Source organism: Fusarium oxysporum, chromosome 2, assembly GCF_000149955.1.
Source record: "Fusarium oxysporum f. sp. lycopersici 4287 chromosome 2, whole genome shotgun sequence".
In the NCBI taxonomy this organism is placed as follows: Eukaryota; Fungi; Ascomycota; class Sordariomycetes; order Hypocreales; family Nectriaceae; genus Fusarium; species Fusarium oxysporum.
The window spans coordinates 1,277,023-1,296,840 of record NC_030987.1 but is presented as its reverse complement, the minus strand read 5'-3'; the positions used below and the strand labels follow the sequence as shown (position 1 = coordinate 1,296,840).

The 19,818-nt window shown below is 48.2% G+C and overlaps 8 protein-coding genes and 1 non-coding gene across 12 annotated transcripts; 4 read left to right on the top strand and 5 right to left on the bottom strand.

Annotated features, from left to right (window-relative positions):
• Positions 1–615: 615 nt before the first annotated feature.
• On the top strand, positions 616–2,346 carry FOXG_06024 (negative cofactor 2 complex subunit beta). Its single transcript, XM_018384517.1, has 4 exons — positions 616–974; positions 1,428–1,454; positions 1,510–1,769; positions 1,822–2,346. Exons 1-4 carry the CDS (start codon positions 953–955, stop codon positions 1,927–1,929), a joined length of 417 nt encoding a protein of 138 aa, XP_018241620.1. The 5' UTR covers positions 616–952; the 3' UTR covers positions 1,930–2,346.
• Positions 2,347–2,615: 269 nt separating this feature from the next.
• Positions 2,616–4,856, top strand: FOXG_06023 (NAD-dependent histone deacetylase SIR2). Of its 4 annotated transcripts, none has more exons than XM_018384514.1 (3): positions 2,616–2,942; positions 2,995–4,100; positions 4,131–4,429. In XM_018384514.1, exons 1-3 carry the CDS (start codon positions 2,792–2,794, stop codon positions 4,185–4,187), a joined length of 1,314 nt encoding a protein of 437 aa, XP_018241617.1. In that variant the 5' UTR covers positions 2,616–2,791; the 3' UTR covers positions 4,188–4,429. The 4 variants fall into 4 exon arrangements, with proteins under 4 accessions (XP_018241617.1, XP_018241616.1, XP_018241619.1 ...); XM_018384515.1 differs by having other exon boundaries at positions 2,653–2,942; positions 2,995–4,085; positions 4,116–4,424; XM_018384513.1 differs by having other exon boundaries at positions 2,640–2,942; positions 2,995–4,856.
• Positions 4,615–6,576, bottom strand: FOXG_06022 (uncharacterized protein; the record flags this gene model as incomplete). Its single annotated transcript, XM_018384512.1, has 4 exons — positions 4,615–4,796; positions 4,889–5,052; positions 5,113–6,453; positions 6,506–6,576. 4 exons carry the CDS (start codon positions 6,574–6,576, stop codon positions 4,615–4,617), a joined length of 1,758 nt encoding a protein of 585 aa, XP_018241615.1.
• Positions 6,577–8,628: 2,052 nt separating this feature from the next.
• On the bottom strand, positions 8,629–9,180 carry FOXG_06021 (uncharacterized protein; the record flags this gene model as incomplete). Its single annotated transcript, XM_018384511.1, has 5 exons — positions 8,629–8,752; positions 8,808–8,898; positions 8,957–8,986; positions 9,045–9,071; positions 9,123–9,180. 5 exons carry the CDS (start codon positions 9,178–9,180, stop codon positions 8,629–8,631), a joined length of 330 nt encoding a protein of 109 aa, XP_018241614.1.
• Positions 9,181–10,275: 1,095 nt separating this feature from the next.
• On the top strand, positions 10,276–12,570 carry FOXG_06020 (uncharacterized protein; the record flags this gene model as incomplete). The annotated part of the gene is made up of 2 exons (XM_018384510.1): positions 10,276–11,391; positions 11,440–12,570. The coding sequence occupies 2 exons, from the start codon at positions 10,276–10,278 to the stop codon at positions 12,568–12,570; spliced, it is 2,247 nt and encodes a 748-aa protein (XP_018241613.1).
• Positions 12,571–13,495: 925 nt separating this feature from the next.
• FOXG_06019 (uncharacterized protein) lies at positions 13,496–14,570 on the top strand (the record flags this gene model as incomplete). Its single annotated transcript, XM_018384509.1, has 2 exons — positions 13,496–13,847; positions 13,903–14,570. The coding sequence occupies 2 exons, from the start codon at positions 13,496–13,498 to the stop codon at positions 14,568–14,570; spliced, it is 1,020 nt and encodes a 339-aa protein (XP_018241612.1).
• A 406-nt stretch (positions 14,571–14,976) lies between these two features.
• Positions 14,977–17,265, bottom strand: FOXG_06018 (uncharacterized protein). The gene is made up of 2 exons (XM_018384508.1): positions 15,736–17,265; positions 14,977–15,681 (listed from the first exon to the last, which is right to left on the bottom strand). The coding sequence occupies exons 1-2, from the start codon at positions 16,639–16,641 to the stop codon at positions 15,295–15,297; spliced, it is 1,293 nt and encodes a 430-aa protein (XP_018241611.1). The 5' UTR covers positions 16,642–17,265; the 3' UTR covers positions 14,977–15,294.
• Positions 17,266–17,443: 178 nt separating this feature from the next.
• On the bottom strand, positions 17,444–18,892 carry FOXG_06017 (uncharacterized protein). The gene is made up of 2 exons (XM_018384507.1): positions 18,685–18,892; positions 17,444–18,632 (listed from the first exon to the last, which is right to left on the bottom strand). The coding sequence occupies exons 1-2, from the start codon at positions 18,795–18,797 to the stop codon at positions 17,681–17,683; spliced, it is 1,065 nt and encodes a 354-aa protein (XP_018241610.1). The 5' UTR covers positions 18,798–18,892; the 3' UTR covers positions 17,444–17,680.
• A 723-nt stretch (positions 18,893–19,615) lies between these two features.
• FOXG_19162 lies at positions 19,616–19,699 on the bottom strand. The gene has a single exon. It is a non-coding gene; the product is annotated as a tRNA-Asn (tRNA).
• Positions 19,700–19,818: the final 119 nt, after the last annotated feature.

Genomic DNA, 19,818 nt, shown 5'->3' with positions numbered 1-19,818 from the left:
GATGATTGGGATCAATCAGTTCTGTCCATTTGGCACAGGACGAAGTCAATCAGCACAGGAGGCTTGTCGAACCTCCTCAGCCTGGGGCGACAACATATCTCTTCATGCGAGGTGGTGGAGGGAGAACAAAGAGAGACTTACCCAAAAGGATTGGCGGCTGCAATCGAGTGAAAGCAACGCACAAAGCGAGTACTTTCGAGGTATAGCAAGGTGGCAGACGCTATTGGCGCCGCCTTGACAAAGCCGTTGCTCGATCTGAGCGTTGTGGCATGTTTGTAGAGAATGGAGAGAGAAAAGGAATGTGTTGATGAAGGAAAAGGAAATTTTCAAAAGATGGAAGTTCTGAAATAGCTGTATAAGTGGTCCGTGCACTACAAAAAAGACGCGCCCCGTGTGGCTGGAAATGGAGACAGCCTGGAGCAAACCTCCAATTACAGTCCAGTTACAGCAGCCTTGGGACCTGAGGCTCCTCCACTGGTGCTGGAGGCACTGCCATGAATGAATTCCACTGAGCAAATGAGATTCCAGGTGGAGACTTGGCTACAAGCGCGGCGCAAAAAAAACAGCAGCAGCTCTTCAGATACAAAAGAGGCTTGCCCCACCACTCATGGGCCTGAGTAACCATCCCATCCGTCTGTCTCCTTCTCAGCCTGACAAGCAAAAGTGAAGCTCATCATCAAGATCCAATATAAAACAACAGCACTCAAACAACAGTGAAACATACAGGCTTCTCAACGGATACATACATCATTAGAAGATCTCGTTTCTCTTCTCTTCTCTTTTTTATTATATTTTTTGTTTGCTGGGATTTTGTCTTCGCGTTGCACTCGGCCAGCCACCGTCTCTGAATAACCGCGTCTTTGGTGTATACTCGTTTATATCTCCAAAATACGCAGTCAACCGCAAACACCTTTCATCACCACCCTGATTCACTGATTTTTGCTTCTTCAAGATGTCTGATCACGAGTTTGGAGGCAAGTATTTTCTTTCTTCTCATTTGTTCGTTTGATCTTGTGTTTCTTGCTTGTCTCGTTTATACACACCTTACGTCTTAGTTCTCAACCCGTGATGACCATCACGACAATGCATCACTGTCGGGTGGAACTCACAGTGTTGTGAATAACATTCGTTCAACTTTTTCTTGTATTGATCTATACCGAGAAGTTTCTCATCATGTTCAATCTCTTGAAACCCTTTTCATCACTATCGACACTTTACAAACATACCACACTTTCGTATCTACTTTTCATCTCAAACTTCACTGTCTATCTCAAATACTCTACCCATATCATATTTCTTTTTACAGCTTGTCTCTCGCGATGCCTTTACCAGCATCAACCAGGTACTGGCTCAAATACGACAGTGGAACACTTGGTCTGCTTTTCGTGTCTGCTTCAAGAGCCTTGGCTAACAATTTTGTCTTATAGCTAACGACGATTTGTCGCTCCCGAAAGGTATGTCACAGTGCTCCTCCTATTAAAAAAAAACCATTCACTAACTTAGTTGCAGCCACTGTTCAAAAGATTGTATCTGAAATTCTTCCCCCATCGGCAGGCGTGGCGTTCGCTAAAGAGGCTCGCGACCTCTTGATCGAATGTTGTGTCGAGTTCATTACCCTTATTTCATCAGAGGCGAACGAGATTTCTGAGAAGGAAGCAAAGAAGACTATCGCCTGCGATCATATCACGAAAGCTCTCGAGCAACTAGGCTTCACTGACATGGTCCCTGCTGTTCTCGAGGCAGCCGCTGAGCACAAGGAAGTCCAAAAGGTAAGCCCACAATTTCCCCTCTGCATATTTGGCAAAGACTAACAATGACCAGGGTCGAGAGAAGAAGGCAGACAAGTTTGCCAACAGTGGCATGTCCATGGAGGAACTCGCTCGTCTACAGGAGGAGCAGTTCGCCGCTGCTCGAGAGCGTCACGGTTAGGAAAAGTGGCCAGGACTGGCTCACGGCAAATGGTGGAAACGGGCGTAAGGGAATTTTTAGCATTGCTAGGCGTTGGTGTGCAGAATTGGACTGGGATTGGACTGGGCCTGACATTTGTCATGGGAAGCGGGCGGATCGGCTTGCTCGTTATCACTTTCGCTTATAGACCTTTGACGAGGCGTTTGTCGTCAGGAAGGGATTGTTTGAATTTCATCGTCTTCAACTTTAAACCTTGAATGTTTTCAAGCCTTGACAGCGGGTGCCTCGCGATGGACCAGTTATGATGAGCTGCTATGGAGGCCATGCAGGCCATGAACAACAGCCATAGCATAATTATTGCAATAGGGATTAAAGTTACGGAGAGTCAGTCATACCGGGATTGTGCAAAGTGTCTGGAATTATACATATTTTGTCCAGTCCGTTCTGAACTCTTCTCGTGCGGGCCTTAACAGGCTTTAGGTTTCTATGTGAAGTGCATGCAGCAGCCGTGGCGTTTATTCAGATGACTGCGTCGATGATGACGTGATGTTAACATGGGCATCCTATCAGAAAATCGTATTAGCAATGACATCTTGTCTAGGATTCGATTACTGTCTAGGCTACGACTCATTTCTTTGTTGCCTTGAAGCATGTATCTCACTTATATCCTTATCGATAAGACTGCAAGTAAAAAAATGATGTAAATCAGAATATCCCCCACCTTGACGCCCGCCTACTCCCACCCTGCATTCTGCATGCATGCGCAATCAGCATCACTAGAGGAAGCAGCATTATTTTTGCTTTCATTGCCGTCAAAATAGGTCGAAGACGCAAAAACAAGAATAAGCCTGGACCGCGTGGCTCTCGCTGGTTTAATCGCAAAATGGGCCAGGAAGAGTCCTCTATGAGTTATGGCGGCCCGCCCGTAACACTCACTGAGCGGAGCCTTGATGCTGTCGCCGAGTATATCAAGACGGGTCGGAGCAAGCGAATTGTTGTCTTGACTGGCGCTGGTATCTCCACTGCTGCTGGAAGTGAGTAATTGAACTGGCGTCAAACTAAAAACATATCTAATAAAGCTATCAGTCCCCGACTTTCGATCGCCCGGAACAGGTCTTTATGCCAACCTTGCCCGCCTCAATCTGCCTTACGCCGAAGCCGTATTCGACATCTCTTACTTTCGCAACCACCCCGAGCCCTTCTATGTTCTAGCGAACGAACTATATCCAGGGAAATTCTCTCCGACCGTCTCGCATGCCTTCATCGCCCTCCTCGCCCGCAAGGGTCTTCTCCAGATGCTCTTCACGCAGAACATCGATTGCCTTGAGCGCGTAGCTGGAGTACCTTCGGACAAGATTATTGAAGCCCATGGAAGCTTTGCGACACAGCGCTGCATCGAGTGCAAGGAGGAATACCCGGATGAGAAGATGAAGGAGCACGTCTTTGGAGGCAAGGTTCCTCATTGCGACAAGGAGGGGTGCAAGGGACTTGTCAAGCCAGATATTGTCTTCTTTGGCGAGGCTCTGCCCAAGGCATTCGACAACAATACGTATCAAGTAGCCATGGCCGACCTAGTTTTGATCGTGGGTACCAGTCTCACCGTTTACCCCTTCGCTGCTCTCCCAGGCATGGCGCAAGAGGGCAAGCCCCGTGTGCTTTTCAACATGGAAAAGGTGGGCCAAATCGGAACCCGATCTGATGATGTGATGGAGCTCGGCGATTGCGATGCCGGTATTCGCAAGCTTGCTAATGCGCTTGGTTGGCGAGACGAGCTTGAGAAGCTCTGGAGACAGACCGTGGGCGATGCTGAGGCAGATCGACAGCTCGGCGGTAGAGAGAAGGATGATGTACAGGATGAGGTTGAGCGCTTGGCCGCCGAAGTTGGTGCTGTCGTTATTGACGAGAGTGACGAAGGCGTGCCATTGGAAAAAGAGCCCACGAAGCATAAGGATGGTCCCACTGTTTCGGAAAAGTCAAAGGACGACGACAAGCAACGAGAACCAGAAACAGCTACAGCTACTACAGATCTGGAAATTGATACCAAGGAGGCGCCCAAGACTCAACAACCTAAACTAGATCGAGCCCAAGTTGAGCAGCTCGAAGCCGAAGCAAGCAAGACAGAGTCTTTAGTCACAGAGCCGCCTAAGCCACAAACCCCCGAAGAAGAGCCACCAAAGGCAGAGACATCAAAGGCAGAGACACCAAAGGCAGAGACACCAAAGGCAGAGCCTACAAAAGAAGGAACTGTACCAGCAGCTCTCAGCAACGAGGAGAAGTAGTTACTCATTAAGTACTATGAGTACAGATGGGGCGTTCCAACACTTCAAGGTGTACGAAAATGGGGTCGGTGTAAAAGGTTGCAACTTCCTGCTCATTATACACTGATGGTAGATGATTAGATGAGTTTCTTTATGTTGATCACGATGAAATGCAATAGGGTACGGTTACATAGATAGTCCACATTGACTAGATCAATGCGAGAGTCAGTCTAATGAAAGAATTGGTTTATCATTACCATGCTACTAAGTTCCATGTTACGTGACATATGCTGTAGCTTTTGCTATAGAGTATTCGTATATAGGAGAATATACCTTGAATCAGACTGGCCCTGATCTCATATCACATCATGCTCATCATACAGACTGACACCAACTTTACGAAATAATGACAAGGAACGAAGAGAAGACACCCCAGGATCACATTTGCTTACAGTCCACTGTCGATCTGTGCCGGGATATTTGAAAGTGTCCAGTGTCCCCACTGCCGACACGTCTCAGCCACCACGTTCGGTATACGTAGTTTCTTGACTTGATCTGGATTCGTGAGAAACTGCGTGAGAAATCCTGCCGAGACGTGCCACGCGATGTGACAATGGAACGGCCATACACCTATGAGCAAATGCGTGTCAGCACGATGCAACCGTGACCGCAGAAAGGGATGATTATCATAAGGCTGAGTGAGTCAGGGGAGGCAAACGTACCCGGGTTTTCTCCGGCATCGAACTGTATTACAAGATGACCATTGCCCCGAATTTGAACGACATCGCGACGCTGTGGATTGTGTCTGTTTATGATTGTTCCATCCCAGGAACCTGGCCCTTCATGTAGGACGTACATGTTGAAGCCGTGTAAGTGCATTGGATGTCTAAGCAGAATTCATTGTCAGTAACTGTAAGGAGCCGCATCCATTTTGCTGAGTACTCACGCCACGGGAGTCTTGTTATTGACAACCACCCTTACACTCTTTGCCTTTCCAGTATTTATCACATTCCATTCAGGCTCGAATGTGTGATTGCCAAGCTTGCTGAGGAGCAGAGTTGGACTGTTGTAGTTTATCCTTGCAGCCACTCCTCCCAGCGTCCAAAGCGTGACATTGCTTGCGTTTTTGAATGAGCTAATATCAAGCTCAATAGTCTTGTCAGCTGGAGGTAAAGGCAGCTTCATCACAGGCTTTGTTATACTCAAATCATCGTTGGCGCAAGTCCCTGGATCGGGGATGTCCCAAGCCTGTGATTTGGGTGCTTTTTTCTGATTTGTATTATCGTAGTAAATTGCTGCAAGAGCAGCTGGGGCACGACCCAGACTACAGATGGCAGAAATGTTGCTGCGCATCCAGTATGAGTCCAATTTGCCATCAGCTCTGACCAGTACATCTGTGCGTTGGCCAACTCCAAGAGTTACAACTTTGGTATCATACGGCTGTACTGGAACAAAGTCATTCGCAATGACCTTCATTGTGTGACCATCAATAGAAAATCGTTGTATGGCTTCGGCGCTTGGGTTGATGAGACGTAAGCGGTGGACTTTACCGCGCTTGAAACGAAATTTGGAGATACCAGCATTGCTTTTGCAGGGCGTCTTGTCTCCCGGTGCCACACTGGAGCAGTTGAAGTTCATCTTTCCGTTGATGAGATTGCTGTCAGAAAGAACAACCCCATTGCCGCCGGGTTTCATTATCTCCTCAACAAGGTCGAAATACTCTTTGTGGTACCAATCACTCAACATAACAGGCCCAATATCGATGTCGTAGTCTTTCTTTTCTCGTGGTCCATATATGACCAATGGACCGAATAAACCAGCAGCAACTTGGGCGGAATAATGAGAGTGGTACCAACTTGTTCCATACAGGTCGGCCAGAAACTGATATGTGAAACTCTTTTTAGGTGGGATCGGGCATTGGGTTACACCTGGAACGCCATCTTCCCAGGGCATTCCCTTCTGAAGGATACCATGCCAATGCAAAGAAACACCCTCATCGTCCATGTCGTTATGAACAGTGACTTGGATGGTGTCACCCCAGTTTGCTTCAATCAGAGGCGCAGGAAATTGCCCGTTCACGAGGATTGTGGACAGCTCATAGCCGTCGGGGGCGATCATCCCCCGACTGACAGTGAAGTCGTACCTCCTAATGACTCCAGTATTTGGTTGGTCCTGATAGTAATTGGTTTGGGAATTCATGGTACTCCAAGGATAGCCATTAGGAGTAGGGTTGTCAGTGAGGAAAGTTGGCAGGTCAGGTGCATCAAACGTGCCATACGAGGACTCCCTATAAATAGATCAGTTCATATATACAGATGTTCGGCAGCATAGTGCCTTACCCATTAGTCTGCAACTGGGACAATTGTCCTAGGTCCCCGAGATTGAATGGACTGCTGTTGGTATTACCCATATTGCACAGAGGCCTTGAATAGCGAGGAGTCTCTATGGAGGTAGGGTGCTGAGATGTGCCATCTTCTCACAGGAACCAACACTGGTCTATATAGCCAAGAGGGGCGTGTTGATGAGCTCAGTCCATCGACAGCCACTGCAGAAGGAACCTCTATCTTAGGACAAGGCATGTGCCGAAGACCCGCGGGATCAAGCCTCATCTGCGAGAAACGGGCGATCGCATACGGGTCAACCTTGACTACTCTCGGTTATCATGGACTAAGCCTGCATGGCTGAGTCCCATATCCATAAGAGGTGTTGTAGTCATGTTGAGGACCAGAGTTGGGTGAGAGAGGACGACATGGCGAGGCCTTACATGCACCAGGACAGCTGCAAGCCATGATGACGGTCAGCACACCAAAAAGTGCAATTCGTAAAAGTATATTGCCCTATCAGAGAGAAGACGTCAAGCTTCACCGGCCCATGATGTGAGGATGTTGTGGTAGGGATATTGGGTGTGCCTGGTGTGGCGGAATTACCGCCGTCTTAGTTGCCTCAGCCTTAGACAATGGATGCGGAAAATAGACACGAGATCTCCACTGGGTCGTACATCTTGAACATCCGTATCTCGACTTGCCGTGTTATGGTTAAGCATTTTTGATGATTTGCAACTGGGGTATACCCAGATCGTAGCCCGTCCCGCCCAACAGATGCAATGATCCTAGACAGCTGAACAGGCGTTTCAGGCAGACCGTTTTTCTGAGTAGTCAGGTACGTAAAAGAAACGTAGTGGGTCCAATTGAGCTTAAGCAGTAAGTAATTCGAGCAGAAATACGAAAAGATTGCCCACAAAAGTTGCTGATATTGGCGTTGGGACCAAGCGTGATAAGCTAGTGCCAGTTCACGAGACAAGCGTCAGAAAATAAAGTTCAGACATTGGTTGATGCCCTGAAGGCAACCGCCTCTCCAACTATTTCTGACTGTATGTAGAAGGGCAAGCATCGATCGAGTAGATTTAACCTTGTCTTGAGTTTGCTCAGTCATGATTGGCGACTGCACGATGCAGCCCAACAACAGCAAGCTCCAACAATTCAAAAGCGTGTAAGCCGGGGGGGTTCCTCATTTGGTAATTGTTGCCATAAAAGCGCCAATTGTGATCGACTGATCAATAATCTCGTAATGTCGAGAGATAGCAATCCAGACGTCAAAGAGCCTAGCAAAGTCAGCATGTCAGCTTCAAAGGCATGTGATCATGCTTTCAAATGGACCGCATAACAACGATTCAACTCGATGTAACAGCACAATCACTGACACACAACCCAAGAAATATGACATCAATGCACGATGTTGTTCAATATGCATAAGTTGTGAGACTTAGAGTTCGCTCTCAGCTGTCCTCTAAAAAGCAATTCCATCAGACCACTGGACCGATCGCCAATAGCGAAGAAGCATGGCGCCAGTTGTGCAAAAGCAGGGTTGACTTCCTCCTGCATATGCAAAAAAGAGGATGCGATAACAAGCTATTGAACGCCATTGACTAAATTGCATGAGCCAAAGCGGTTAGCTTATGGAAAGTTTAAGCGTCAAGAACTTCCAGCTGCTCGACAACATCGAGCGTGGTTGTTGTTGTCACCTCGTATCAGCAGCTGTGGGGTAGGCCAACATGCTGGGTCGCGTACGGGTAGTGGTGTGTCGATCATGTTTGTAAGGAAATGTAACCTGGACGGCTAAGGGCTTATGTTGAACGCCACAGCTCTCTCGCCGCCTCTCAAAGATTGTTGTGTAATCTTTTAAATGCAGTCACATATAATCGGGTCACTTGAACCCGGAAAACGCAGCGGTCTGCAAGGTCTGACAGCATAACAAAAAACCCTCGCATCGTGAGACCAACAGACATCTCTGACTGGTCTGATGCACCGTATCGATGGTGGGCCTGAGACTTGACAATAGATTGGTCCATTTCGAAATAATTTTGATATGTATTTTACAGATTGCGGCCATCAGATGCCAGACTGTACAGGGTGGAAGTCGAAGTCGACTGGGTATTGCTCTCGTCTCGTATGATATGCTGCTCTCATGATTTCCTCCACGCGGGGTTGGCCATCAACATTATAGGCCGACGTTGAGCTCGCATGTACATTTCGTGAAGTTTGGGGTCGGCATCGGATCGAATGACGCTACCAATGGACATGAAGAAGCTATAGGGCCGTGGTTAGCACTCGTGTAAGTCGTTGGGGCTCGTGTCAGAAATACCCAAAAGTTGCTCCGGAGCCAAGCATGTATTGACCGAGGGTTCTCATAATGCCGTTAGGGCCGGCTCCGTATCGGAAAATGTTGACAGTTCCTGGTCATCATTAGTTATGACCTCAGAGCTGAGGCAGCGCACCCAGTTGCAGACGAACCAAAGACAAAACCCATGATGACACCAACAGCTATGCCATGTCAGTATCTTTCACAGCGAACAAGAGCTTAACAAGGAGTAGGTCGTACTTCCACCCATCATGGCACCCATCTTGACTGTGAACTCGTTAGCCAACACCCAATGCCATGAGAATGATATCAGCCTACGTTTATCCACGTTGGAGGGGCCATGCTGGCCAGCATTGATAGGAGCGACGGGAGGCATTGCGAGCGTGGTAGGTCTCTATGCAAGGTTTGTGAGTTGTTGCGTGTGCTGAATTATCGATCGTGGTCGGCGAACTTTGTTGAAATGGCGCAGCGCAAAGTATAGCAATTGCTGATGAAGCTCTCTTCATACGACGACTTTCCTCGAACCCGAATGACCTCTCGAGGTTTACTCTCATTGGCTAAATGGCTAAAGTGGAATCAGGGTTCGGAGAAAGGTCGGTGCGGGACTTGAGGCACGGATCATTGTCCCGTACAGTGCGGGACAAAAAGGTGACATATCTTTACTGTGAAGAAATTGTCACGTGGTCCCTCTCGTGGGTCAAGATATGGCTCCACTAGGCGGTTCCGACTCGCAAGAGGGATTTGATGGTTTGTGGTTTTTTCAGGCAATTATCTTTCACTTACAAGACAATCTCTGACGCTCAAGCCTTTGTTTCTTGTGGTGCTGGGGTTATGCGAGCTGTGAGCACATGCCAGAGTCTTTGGGCGTGTGCTCCACTGTGCTCTGTACTCCGTGTGCCTGAGCTGAGAGTTGTCGACCGGGGGCTCCAAATTTGAACACGCCAACACGCCAAGCAGCGCTTAGCGAGACCTCCCCCATACTGTCACTGTTACGGCAACCTCTCATCAACTCATTCACGGCCCTGAAGCCTTCTGAACTATCGTCTATTGCGACGCGAAACCCTATTCCGACATCGCGATATCCTTGTGCTTGGTGAGTGAAGCACCCATCTTGGCTGTCGCTGGCCCGACTCGCCTCTTGACCTCCTGTCCCTGGTCCGAAGGGGTCATCGCCGATCGCCTCAATTCTTCATTACCAAAACCTGTTCCCAGCCACGAGCTCATGATTTTTCTTGTCCACCAGCAACGTCAAGCCACCTTAAAGTATTCGAAATTCAATCGCATTTCATCAAAACTACAACGTTTTTTTTCGATCCCGCCATCATAAATCCATTCAGCCTCCGACCTGCCGGTGGAGTGACATCAGCCTCTTAGGCGCGCGAGCCGCACACGTCTTACTTCCATATCCGGCATCTTTATATCTTCGACGCTGCGTTTATCGGCCGCAACACGCTGAGCATCAATTATCCTCATGACTGCAGTCGCAAATCCACAAAACTTCTCCACGTCAAGACCAGCATGGGGTCCGATTAACGGGAACCATCAAATGAATTCGGAAGAAGGTCGAGGTGGTATTGGCATGTTCGCGCCCCGCAAGACCCTTACTCGATCCAACTCATCGTCGTCTGTTTCTTCGACATCTTCGAACTCTTCTGCTACCACAGTTGCCTCGAACGGTTCCCACGCTAATGGCGGCACTCCATTGTCTTCAACTTCAGATTTGACCCAATGGTCGGCTAACGGCGCACCTCGAAAACGGCCTCAACCGAAAGCCCCCTGGCCGCCAGGAAAAGGGGAATTTCAACAACAGGACATGTCTAGACTGCCCGCTGGCAGAGGTCAAGGCATGATTACGGCCCATGGGCCTGTACAGGCCGGCCCTGGCCAGGTTCAGATGACGTCTCAAGGAATGATGCGGCCCATGAGTGCCGAACAAGTTCCTCCTGGCCAACCGGTTCTATATCTATTATCACTCAACGGTACCTTTGAACGAAAAACAATCGCTGTTCCTTTTGCCCCCGAAAGCCTCCGTATAGGCCGACAAACAAACCAAAAGACCATCCCGACCCCAACCAACGGTTTCTTCGACAGTAAAGTGCTGTCCAGACAACACGCTGAAATTTATGCGGAACGCAATGGCAAAATTTATATACGAGATGTCAAGTCCTCGAACGGAACCTTTGTCAACGGTACTCGTCTATCACAAGAAAATCGCGAATCCGAGCCGCATGAACTGCAGACTTCCGATCATCTTGAGCTTGGCATCGACATTGTCAGCGAAGATCAGAAAACAGTCGTCCACCACAAAGTGGCTGCCAAGGTTGAGCATGCTGGCTTTCTTAGCGCGTCGAGCAATGTCATGGATATGAACTTTGGCGACCTCGACCCAGCTAATGGCGCTATGATGATGCCTTCAGGGCCTATGCAGCTGCGAGGCCGCACAAACAGTAATGCGTCTATGGCCAGCAATGGTCGCATGATGCCCAATGGCGCTGGTGTTATGAACATGCAAGCCAATGGAATGCCACAGCAAAGACCTTTCTTTCTTACCCCTGTTGCTACTGATCAAATATTAAAACGGCTTGCGGTACGTCATACTCGAATCCGTTGCGATGATTAGGCTAATTTTTTTCAGAACGAAATGCGCAATGCTCGACTTCAAGCACAGGATCTGGGCCGCACTAATCAGTTCGTCCACACACTATTGTCCAAAGACGACCTCAAGGACCTTGAGAAGCCCGAAGGCCTTGAACCCTCTAAACCTCAATCAATTGTAAATGGGATGGGGACGCCATTCCGTGCCGACCCCAAAGCACGGTTTTCTGATCCTCCTGCTCCCCCTCCCCAACAGCCTCTTCCCGAGAAGCCTGATGTGCCTTCACTTAAGCGTGGCCCAACTGAGCGACCGAAGTCTGGTCCTCCTAACTCACCTGTCCGGCCTGATAATCTCAGCCAGATTGTTCAACTTACCGAGGCTCTCAACAACGCTAAGCGAGATATCGACTCACAAACAGCACGGATGCGGGAATTGGAAGAAATGCTGCAGAAGGAGAGGAGTGCACGAGAGGAAGCAGAAGAGCTCGCCAAGCGCTTGGAAGAGTCCGCGACTGTGCATATGAACGGGTCAGCTGTACCTGGAAGCGTAGCCTCGGAAGAGGTGTCTGAAGCCACAGAAGACAAGTCTGTCTCCGAAGCTCCTGAACCAGAGGCTAATGACGAGACCCCTGCTGTCGATACTGCACAAGAGACAGCCGCTGCTCTTCAAAGTCGAATTGACATGATGGAGAGTCAGATGCGGGATATGAAGGAGCAGATGGAAGAGTGGAAGCAACGATGTGAGACTGTAGAGTCAGAGAGAGATGCTGATAGGAAGACGCTCGCCGAGATGGTCGTTCAGCTCCGTGCTGAGGAAGCACTTCGAGAAGCAGCCGAGAAGAAAGCTCGATCGAGGTCGAGGAAGCGAGACGCTGATGCCGATGGTGCTGTTGTTGGCGAGTCTAATGCTGACTCTGGGGTTTCTAAAAGCGCCACTGGAGAAGCAGAGGCCGTCGACCCCGCTACTGCTGATGAAGCGTTGGACGCACCGACGTTGTCTCGGGCCAGCACGATCACACCAGCAACCCAAAAGGGTGTCGTGCGTGGACAGGACCAGCGCCTCCAAGCCGCGCTACCATATGCCTCAATGCTTGGCGTTGTACTATTTGGCATGGGGTTGATGGCATATATCAATGGATGGCAGGCCGAGCCTCCCCGCCCTGAGCAATGAACTGTGGGTGTACAAAGTGGATGAACTACATGAGGAGGAAGATGGGGGGGTAAAATGATGGGGCAGTTGTAAAAAGGGGATCACGACATTATTATATCTTCTTCGTCTTTGGGGGGGGGATTGTAACTTTTCATGAGCGGTATTCATAATGCATGATGCGGCCTGTCGATTTGGCCCATCAACGATGAGACGATACGAGACCAGACATGGACATAACCGAACCGAAACACATTTCATTTGTCACCCACCCGTATTATATATCAACTTCTTTTGTACCAACGGCTAGGACATAACAACATGGCATATTAGACCCTTGGAAAGGGTAAACAGCCTGGTTTGAGTCAGGCTTGAGGATACGGCGTTATCATTTTGTTTCTTTTGTGTATCCTTTTTCTTATGGGGGTGCATTCTTAGGAATAGCGTATGTTGAAGCGAGCAGTGGGCTGCTGACACTATAAGTCATTTTGCATATTTAATTTACTTGCCTGAATAGCTGGTCTAATAAGTCTGATGAGTTCTAGAACATGTGTTTGAGGGGCTGAAGGTATTTGCGTCATAGGAATGAGGGCGCATGTTGGCAACTAATCAGGACTGGTTCATCTGTTGCTCAGCATAACTTATGACGAACACAAGCACCGAGTCAAACACGTCATAATACATTGTGACGTGCTTCCTTCGGCCTTCAGTGATAAGTCGTTAACTCCAGCCTTCGCACTCGGTTTCATCCTTCTGAGGGTTGCTCCACCACATTCCTGGCGCTAACCAGTTTTCGTATTCAGGTCGTGATGCTATTGGATGTGGTATACTTGAAGCTGGTGAGACTATCAGAGTCCATAAACGAGGGAGTCAAAAGCAGTATAAAAGAACCAGTTATTTCCAGTCAATATCAAGACTTGGAGCCATCTATTTTATCAGCTTGTCAACAATGGTTTCTCTCTCCCAAGTCCAACAAACCAACGCCTCAGCTGCTTCAAAGCTCCCAGCTGGCCTCGTCGCCATCTTCGCTGGTGCGACAGCAGGTATTGGCGAGGCAGCTCTCAAAGCATTTGCCAAATATACTACAAGACCCAGGATCTATTACATCGGTCGTTCTCAAGAAGCGGGTGATGGATTACAAAGTGAGCTGAAGGAGTTGAATCCCGAAGGAGAATACATCTTCATTAAGAAGGACATGAGCTTGTTGAAGAATGTAGATGAGGTTTGTCGGGATATCAAAAGCAAGGAGACAGTCTTGAATGTTTTGTTCTTAAGTCAGGGGACACTAAGAATTGGCGTTGGTAAGTTTCCTATAAAGCCATCTGATCATTACTTTGCGTATACTGATAGACTTAGATACCGAAGAAGGACTGCCTCTGGTCACCGGCCTAACTATCTACTCTCGCAACCGTCTCGCAGTCAATCTCCTCCCACTTCTAAAGAAGGCCCCGTCTCTTCGTCGTGTAATAAGCGTCATGGCTGGTACACACGAAGGTAAGCTCTTCTCCGACGATATAGCAGCTCGCAACATCCCCTTCACTAGCATTCACAACTCTCGAGGACACATGTGCTCAGCCTTGACTCTGTCCCTGGAAGCACTGGCTCGTCAATCACCAGAAGTTTCCTTCATTCACAACTTCCCTGGCTCTGTTGATACAAACCTAATCCGCAGTGGAGACGGTTTCATGATGCAGGTTATGAAGTATTGGTTCAAGGTCAGCATGACTGTTAGGAGACAGTGGTTACCTAAGGAGGAGTGTGGACAGAGACATGCGTGGTTGTGTTTGACTGGGAGATATCCTGGTAAAGAGGGTAGCGAGAATGGTATCAAAGAGGAAGAGGTTGCTGTTGGTACTGATGGGAATGAGGGAAGTGGTGTCTATAGCGTTGATTGGGATGGTGAAAGTGCTTCGGGTGAAGTTGTCAAGCTGCTTGATGGTTTCAAGAGGGAAGGTCTTGTGGAAAAGGTCTGGAAAGATCAGGAGAGAGAATTTGTCAGAATTACTGGTACAACTTCTATCTAGGTTATCAAAGAGTTGGTTAATTGTTGTTAGTACCAGGACCCTATTGAGTTGACGAGTTCAACATTCTCTTTACAACCATGCAACTTTGATGATTGACCTCGGCAGTGCTCAAGATGACATTACAAAATTCACCAATGAATAGCTTCCAATGACCTCTCAAGAATTAACCTTACCTGACAAGGATTACTATGCCGCCATCACCAGTTAAACTTTGATATCAATGCACAGGCCCGACACTTCGGCTTCATCGGGAGTCAAAGTCATAAGACAATGAGACACCAAAAAAGACCCGTTCTAAATGCCACTCTTTCGGAGTCATTTAGTACCGACTCCCCGAGATCTACCGTCTTGACTGTATACTATCTATTTGCTGGCTCAGACTTGGGGGCTGTGCTGATATGACAGTAGCATGATGGTGGTTGTGGTGACAGACACGCGTCGCTCTAGTGGTGCGCACGACTAAGAACTGGGGGCTAATGCGCAACTCCAAGTGATTCAAGTGATATGATAACAGATTCTCGTTCATGTTGGTTTGTTTGTTTGTTGCTATCAATAGATATATATGTATGTACAGATATGGAATGGAGACATCGTCTGTAGCTACACTTCATTCTGATCGTTATCGTTAGTGCTGCTCTCACTCCTAAACGCCCAAGGCCTGCGGATATTGTGTATGCCACCATGCTCGCTATTAAATCACCACCACCAAACTCTCACACCCCCACTATGATGCCGTCTCGATAGATGATCCCTTTCTCTTAATCTCTTTTTCAGGGTCAACTCCAAGTTCCCACTCTTCTCTCTCCCGCTTCATGTCTCTCTTACACCACTTGATGGTGATGATACCCCAAACAGCGGCCCACAAGAATGGAACCGCCCACGCAACACCATAGGCGCCGGTTGCCGGAACTTGTGGAATGACGGATATGACGGTAAGGGGGACGGCGAGTACTAGCGCCGGGATAGACCAGAACCAGGATTGTTTGTAGACCATCTCTCGGAAACGTGGGCTAGCTTTGTATCGAGCTGCTAATGCTTCCCGATACGGCCGGCCACCAAGGGCATTAACCGCGATAACATCCTCGATGAAGTAGTAAACACCTGGTAAGACCTGCATAGAATTAGCATATGGCAACTGCTAGTTTTTTTTATTTTCTCAACATACCTTTTCTCCCTTCGCAGTTGAGCTGATGCGGAAAGGAGCTGGCCAGTTCATCTGGTGGTAAAGCGTAATAAGGAACAGAACACCGCCATAGCAGTAAAGAATAGCTGGAGCAGGCATGCATAGCACTCTCAACCAAACATTATGAGGGGCACTGCCAATGATGAACAAAGCAGTAACCACAAAAATAGTAAGGGTGGAAGAGTACGTCAGCATATCGAAGCACCACCGGTGATTCGTTCCTAGCGGTCGGTAGAACCTATCCACCTTGATCAATCGGAGGGTGCGGATGGCGAATTCCAAGTACGTGGGACCACCCCAGATTGTAGTAACTACCGCAAAGATGATCCATCCTTCAACGTCCCCTGCATATTTGAGTCCGTAGTATAGAGCTATCGGGACCGCGGATGCGTCGACAAAGACCAGGAATGCGAAGATGAAGAGTCGCCAGCGCTTCCAGCCATGATGCCATGTAAACGGGAGCTGCGGTAGCAGATGGGGGTTTTCGTCGTAGTACTCTAATAATGTTGTAGCTCGTCGTCGATATTCTTTTTGAGTAGCGGCTCGAGAATCGTAGTATGCGTCTGCTTGGGGTCGCTGGGCATAGGACAGGCTTCTTCGAGGCGCATCTGAACTCCTTCTTGGAGCATCCGAGTTCCGTCGAGCACCCTCGGATGTTCGCCGAGCACCTTCAGATGTCCGTCGAGGTAATTCTGCAAACGCTGAGTCGAGGGGCTCTCGCGGTGAGATTGGTGAAGTTGCTTCTTCTGGAAGGTTGAATCGCACACGATCAGTCGAGGATTGATGAGACTGCGAGGGACGAGAGATCACGGGAGCTTCAGGAACATCTGTCGACGAGAGGGCCGAGTCGGACACTGGCGCAAGGCTGCCCCTACGCACCTCAGGCATTGTTGTATAGTTAGTGATGCGGTGTGGTATGTTGCCGTGGTGTTGGTGACGATGGCAGTGATGAGAGGAGGAAGAGGAAATGGCCAAGTCGAGAATGAGGTGAGGTAAACTGGAGATTAAGCTAAACCAGACCAGACCAGATAACTTGGTCCTAAGGAGAAACTGGAAAAAATGTGTGGAGGATCGATCATAAGGAGAAAAGGGCCCATTTCAGTGGCAAAGTTTAGTTTTTAAGCTAATAGTGTGAGGCGGGCGGGTTGCCATGATACTTATTTAGAGGTCCAAGGTAGCATGATCCTGATGAGACGGACGGGGGGAGACCCAACGATAAAAGGGTCTGACGTGCGGATGCAACGGTACAGCAGCTAGCAACTAAAGAATCAGCTATCCCAACTCCATCGTTATCATCCATCAGGGGTGGTCATGTAATGCGGTGTAACCGCTAATAACTACAGCGGTTTACAGCTGTGATTTGCGAATGACGTCCTTCAGCCGTCGGACTTTTTTCCCCTGTGGCCAAGGAAACCAACCGCAGCCAAGAGTTCTGTCAGTGCCCGCCAAGCGACGTCATTGTCGGGATGCATGTGGGGCCGCATCCGGCAATGAAGTCACCGATCGTCCCGCTTACATATAGTACATCCATGGATGACATGATCCTTCATGGCCCAAATTTAGAGCCAAGAAGAGGGACTTATCTTGTGAGGCACATAAGGTAAGCTTAACAAACATGTTTAAATTTATTCCCGTCCGCATGCATCTCGGAATCCATCAATCACATAATCGGACCCTGATAGTCGGGACGAGAAAAGCCTAAACATGATAAAAGAAGACTAATCTCACCATAATTACATCCTAAAGTATGCTTAAACTTGACAAATATTTACACTAAGAATGTGATGAATTTTAAGCTATCATAAATCTATCTTGCATACAGACGCTTTGAAAAAAAGAGAAGTAAGGTTACTATACTATACAAGAGGGTATATATCTCAAACACGATCCCCCATCGAGATCTGCTCACCCCTGCCCGACCATTACATCAGACACTCGACTCATTCGATTCATTCTTGGAAAGCGCCTTGTACTTTCCCGGCTTGACGTTGGATCCTCTACCCTGAGCAAAACAGTTATTCGTCTCAGGCCACTCATTCGGGCGGAGATAATAAGGATCTCTCTTCTTCATCGACAACATCCCGATGAAGTCAAACGGATCTGCGATAAACATCACCCAGTGCCGTTTATGGATCCATCCTGGTCCCATGCGTTCCGTCTTGCCATCAAAGTCGAGGTATTGACGTTGGTCGTGAGGTAGATATCGCCCAGGGTGGATAATGTTCAGCCAGTACGTATAAAGAGCGACAGGAATGGCTTCCAGAACATAAAAAGGCCATTCGCGTTTCATAAGTGCGTTGCTGTTGTCTTCTCCGCTAGAGAGAATGTCCCTGAGCTCAAACGTCTCGACGGCGCGGAAGACGCAGCGGATGAGGATGAGTATCGAGGTGCCGTAGAGCATGATGAACAGAGTTCGTACGTTCGAAGGCAACATATCGGCCTTGGAACATCGCCTATGAAGAACTCCGACCATGGCAATGAAGCCGATCTCGATTGTCCCTTGGAGGATAACCGCGATGGCCATGAAGGTTGCACCAGATGTTAGGCGATCCTCATCCTGTCGACCATTACCAGCTGCCATCCATGAGGCACCAATGGCAGTCAGAACCTCAACAAGAGAACCCAAGAAGACAAAGATGTACACAATTCGGTTCGGGTTGATGATGGAGTGCATTGGCAGATAGTGCATTAGACGGCCAAGAGTGTTGTATTCGGCAGCTGAGTATACCGGAGGAGCGAGGTAGATGAAGATGCTCGAGATCATGTATAAGGGAAGACTGTCGGGTTTCCGTACTGAGATAGCTCTCACTGCCCATCCGATGCAGAAGAACAGACCGGCGTAGAACATGAAGAATGTAACTCGCCAGAATTTGTATCGACTATCTCAAATCAGTATTTGTGTGGGCTTATCCATCCTAGACGATGACTTACGTGTTCTGAATATAATGTCCTATGAGTGATATTCCTATTATCACCGAAGCAATAATGGGAAGGATCTTGTTGGCATCATAGCCATAGAGATTGTCTTTTGTTGGGTTTGCCATGGTGTATTGGTGTCAAGTCCGGTGTAAGTACAACAGTGTTTTGTAGACTGTGGCTCAAACATGGCTTACTTTCAAGGTAGACAACATCGTCTTTATATAAACATGTACGAAGGATCAATCACTTTCGTCATCGTCTCTGTCTCTCAATATGCCCTGCATCTCCATCTGCAACAAGGCGCAGCCACAGCCCTCGAGTGTAAGCTAGCAGCCCTACAGCGCTGGGTAGCGACAGATTGAGTTAGACTTGACGATTGTGCCTGTCAATGTGGACCCTTGGCAATTTGCTTATTGGTCCGACTCTTCAAACTGAATCTATTGATCCTTCACGGCTGAATCTCTGGTGTTTGTCTATTCGCTGGTCTTTCTAATCTATAGCGATGGGTAGGTACTGCTTCTGGTCTAGTTCTGGCTGTGTTGGCTGTATCCAGGTAGATGTAGCGCTTTGGCGCAAGAGTTCAGCACTGACGGTTTGAGCACAATCTCGGATGTCTCGAGGTTGTCTTTTTCGTAAAGGAGGATCAATTCAGGTTTAGCGGCATATATAACCTCAGCTGGCTCTTTAATTGCGGCGTATTGCATGTAACAGGGCGTACTGTATTACCTCGACCTCGACTATCTAAACCACTATTTGCAGCACCTTCCTACCCCAGACCAATGAGTAACCTCAGAACCAGATAAAATTACAGCTCCTCTATGTAAATCAACTAAGAAAGATTGAATCAAAACGCGCAGTGCATTTTTATCCCCCATAACCTTTTATCGTTACCAAAACAAATAAAAAGTAATACTGAACAAAAGTTGCAAATAGCAAAAGAGAACTCCCCCGGGAAGGCTCGAACTTCCGATCTCCCGATTGTCTATGAATAACAGTCGGACGCTTTAGCCAACTAAGCCACAGGGGATAAGCTCGCTTGATGGTAGTGAGCGGCTTATTACTCACTAACAGCAAACAGTTTTATCGACGTCTTGCATAAAACAAACAGCCTTTCTAATCTGGACTTAACTTGAATTATTTATAATA

Coding starts and splice junctions, on each gene's coding strand:
- FOXG_06024 (XM_018384517.1), top strand. CDS start 953: ATGTCTGATCACGAGTTTGGAG. Junction 1,455..1,509: donor CGATTTGTCGCTCCCGAAAG/GTATGTCACAGT, acceptor ACTTAGTTGCAG/CCACTGTTCAAAAGATTGTA. Junction 1,770..1,821: donor AGCACAAGGAAGTCCAAAAG/GTAAGCCCACAA, acceptor AACAATGACCAG/GGTCGAGAGAAGAAGGCAGA.
- FOXG_06023 (XM_018384513.1), top strand. CDS start 2,792: ATGGGCCAGGAAGAGTCCTCTATGAGTTATGGCGGCCCGCCCGTAACA. Junction 2,943..2,994: donor TATCTCCACTGCTGCTGGAA/GTGAGTAATTGA, acceptor TAAAGCTATCAG/TCCCCGACTTTCGATCGCCC.
- FOXG_06018 (XM_018384508.1), bottom strand. CDS start 16,641: ATGCCTGAGGTGCGTAGGGGCAGCCTTGCGCCAGTGTCCGACTCGGCC. Junction 15,682..15,735: donor CAACTGCGAAGGGAGAAAAG/GTATGTTGAGAA, acceptor AATTCTATGCAG/GTCTTACCAGGTGTTTACTA.
- FOXG_06017 (XM_018384507.1), bottom strand. CDS start 18,797: ATGGCAAACCCAACAAAAGACAATCTCTATGGCTATGATGCCAACAAG. Junction 18,633..18,684: donor GGACATTATATTCAGAACAC/GTAAGTCATCGT, acceptor GATTTGAGATAG/TCGATACAAATTCTGGCGAG.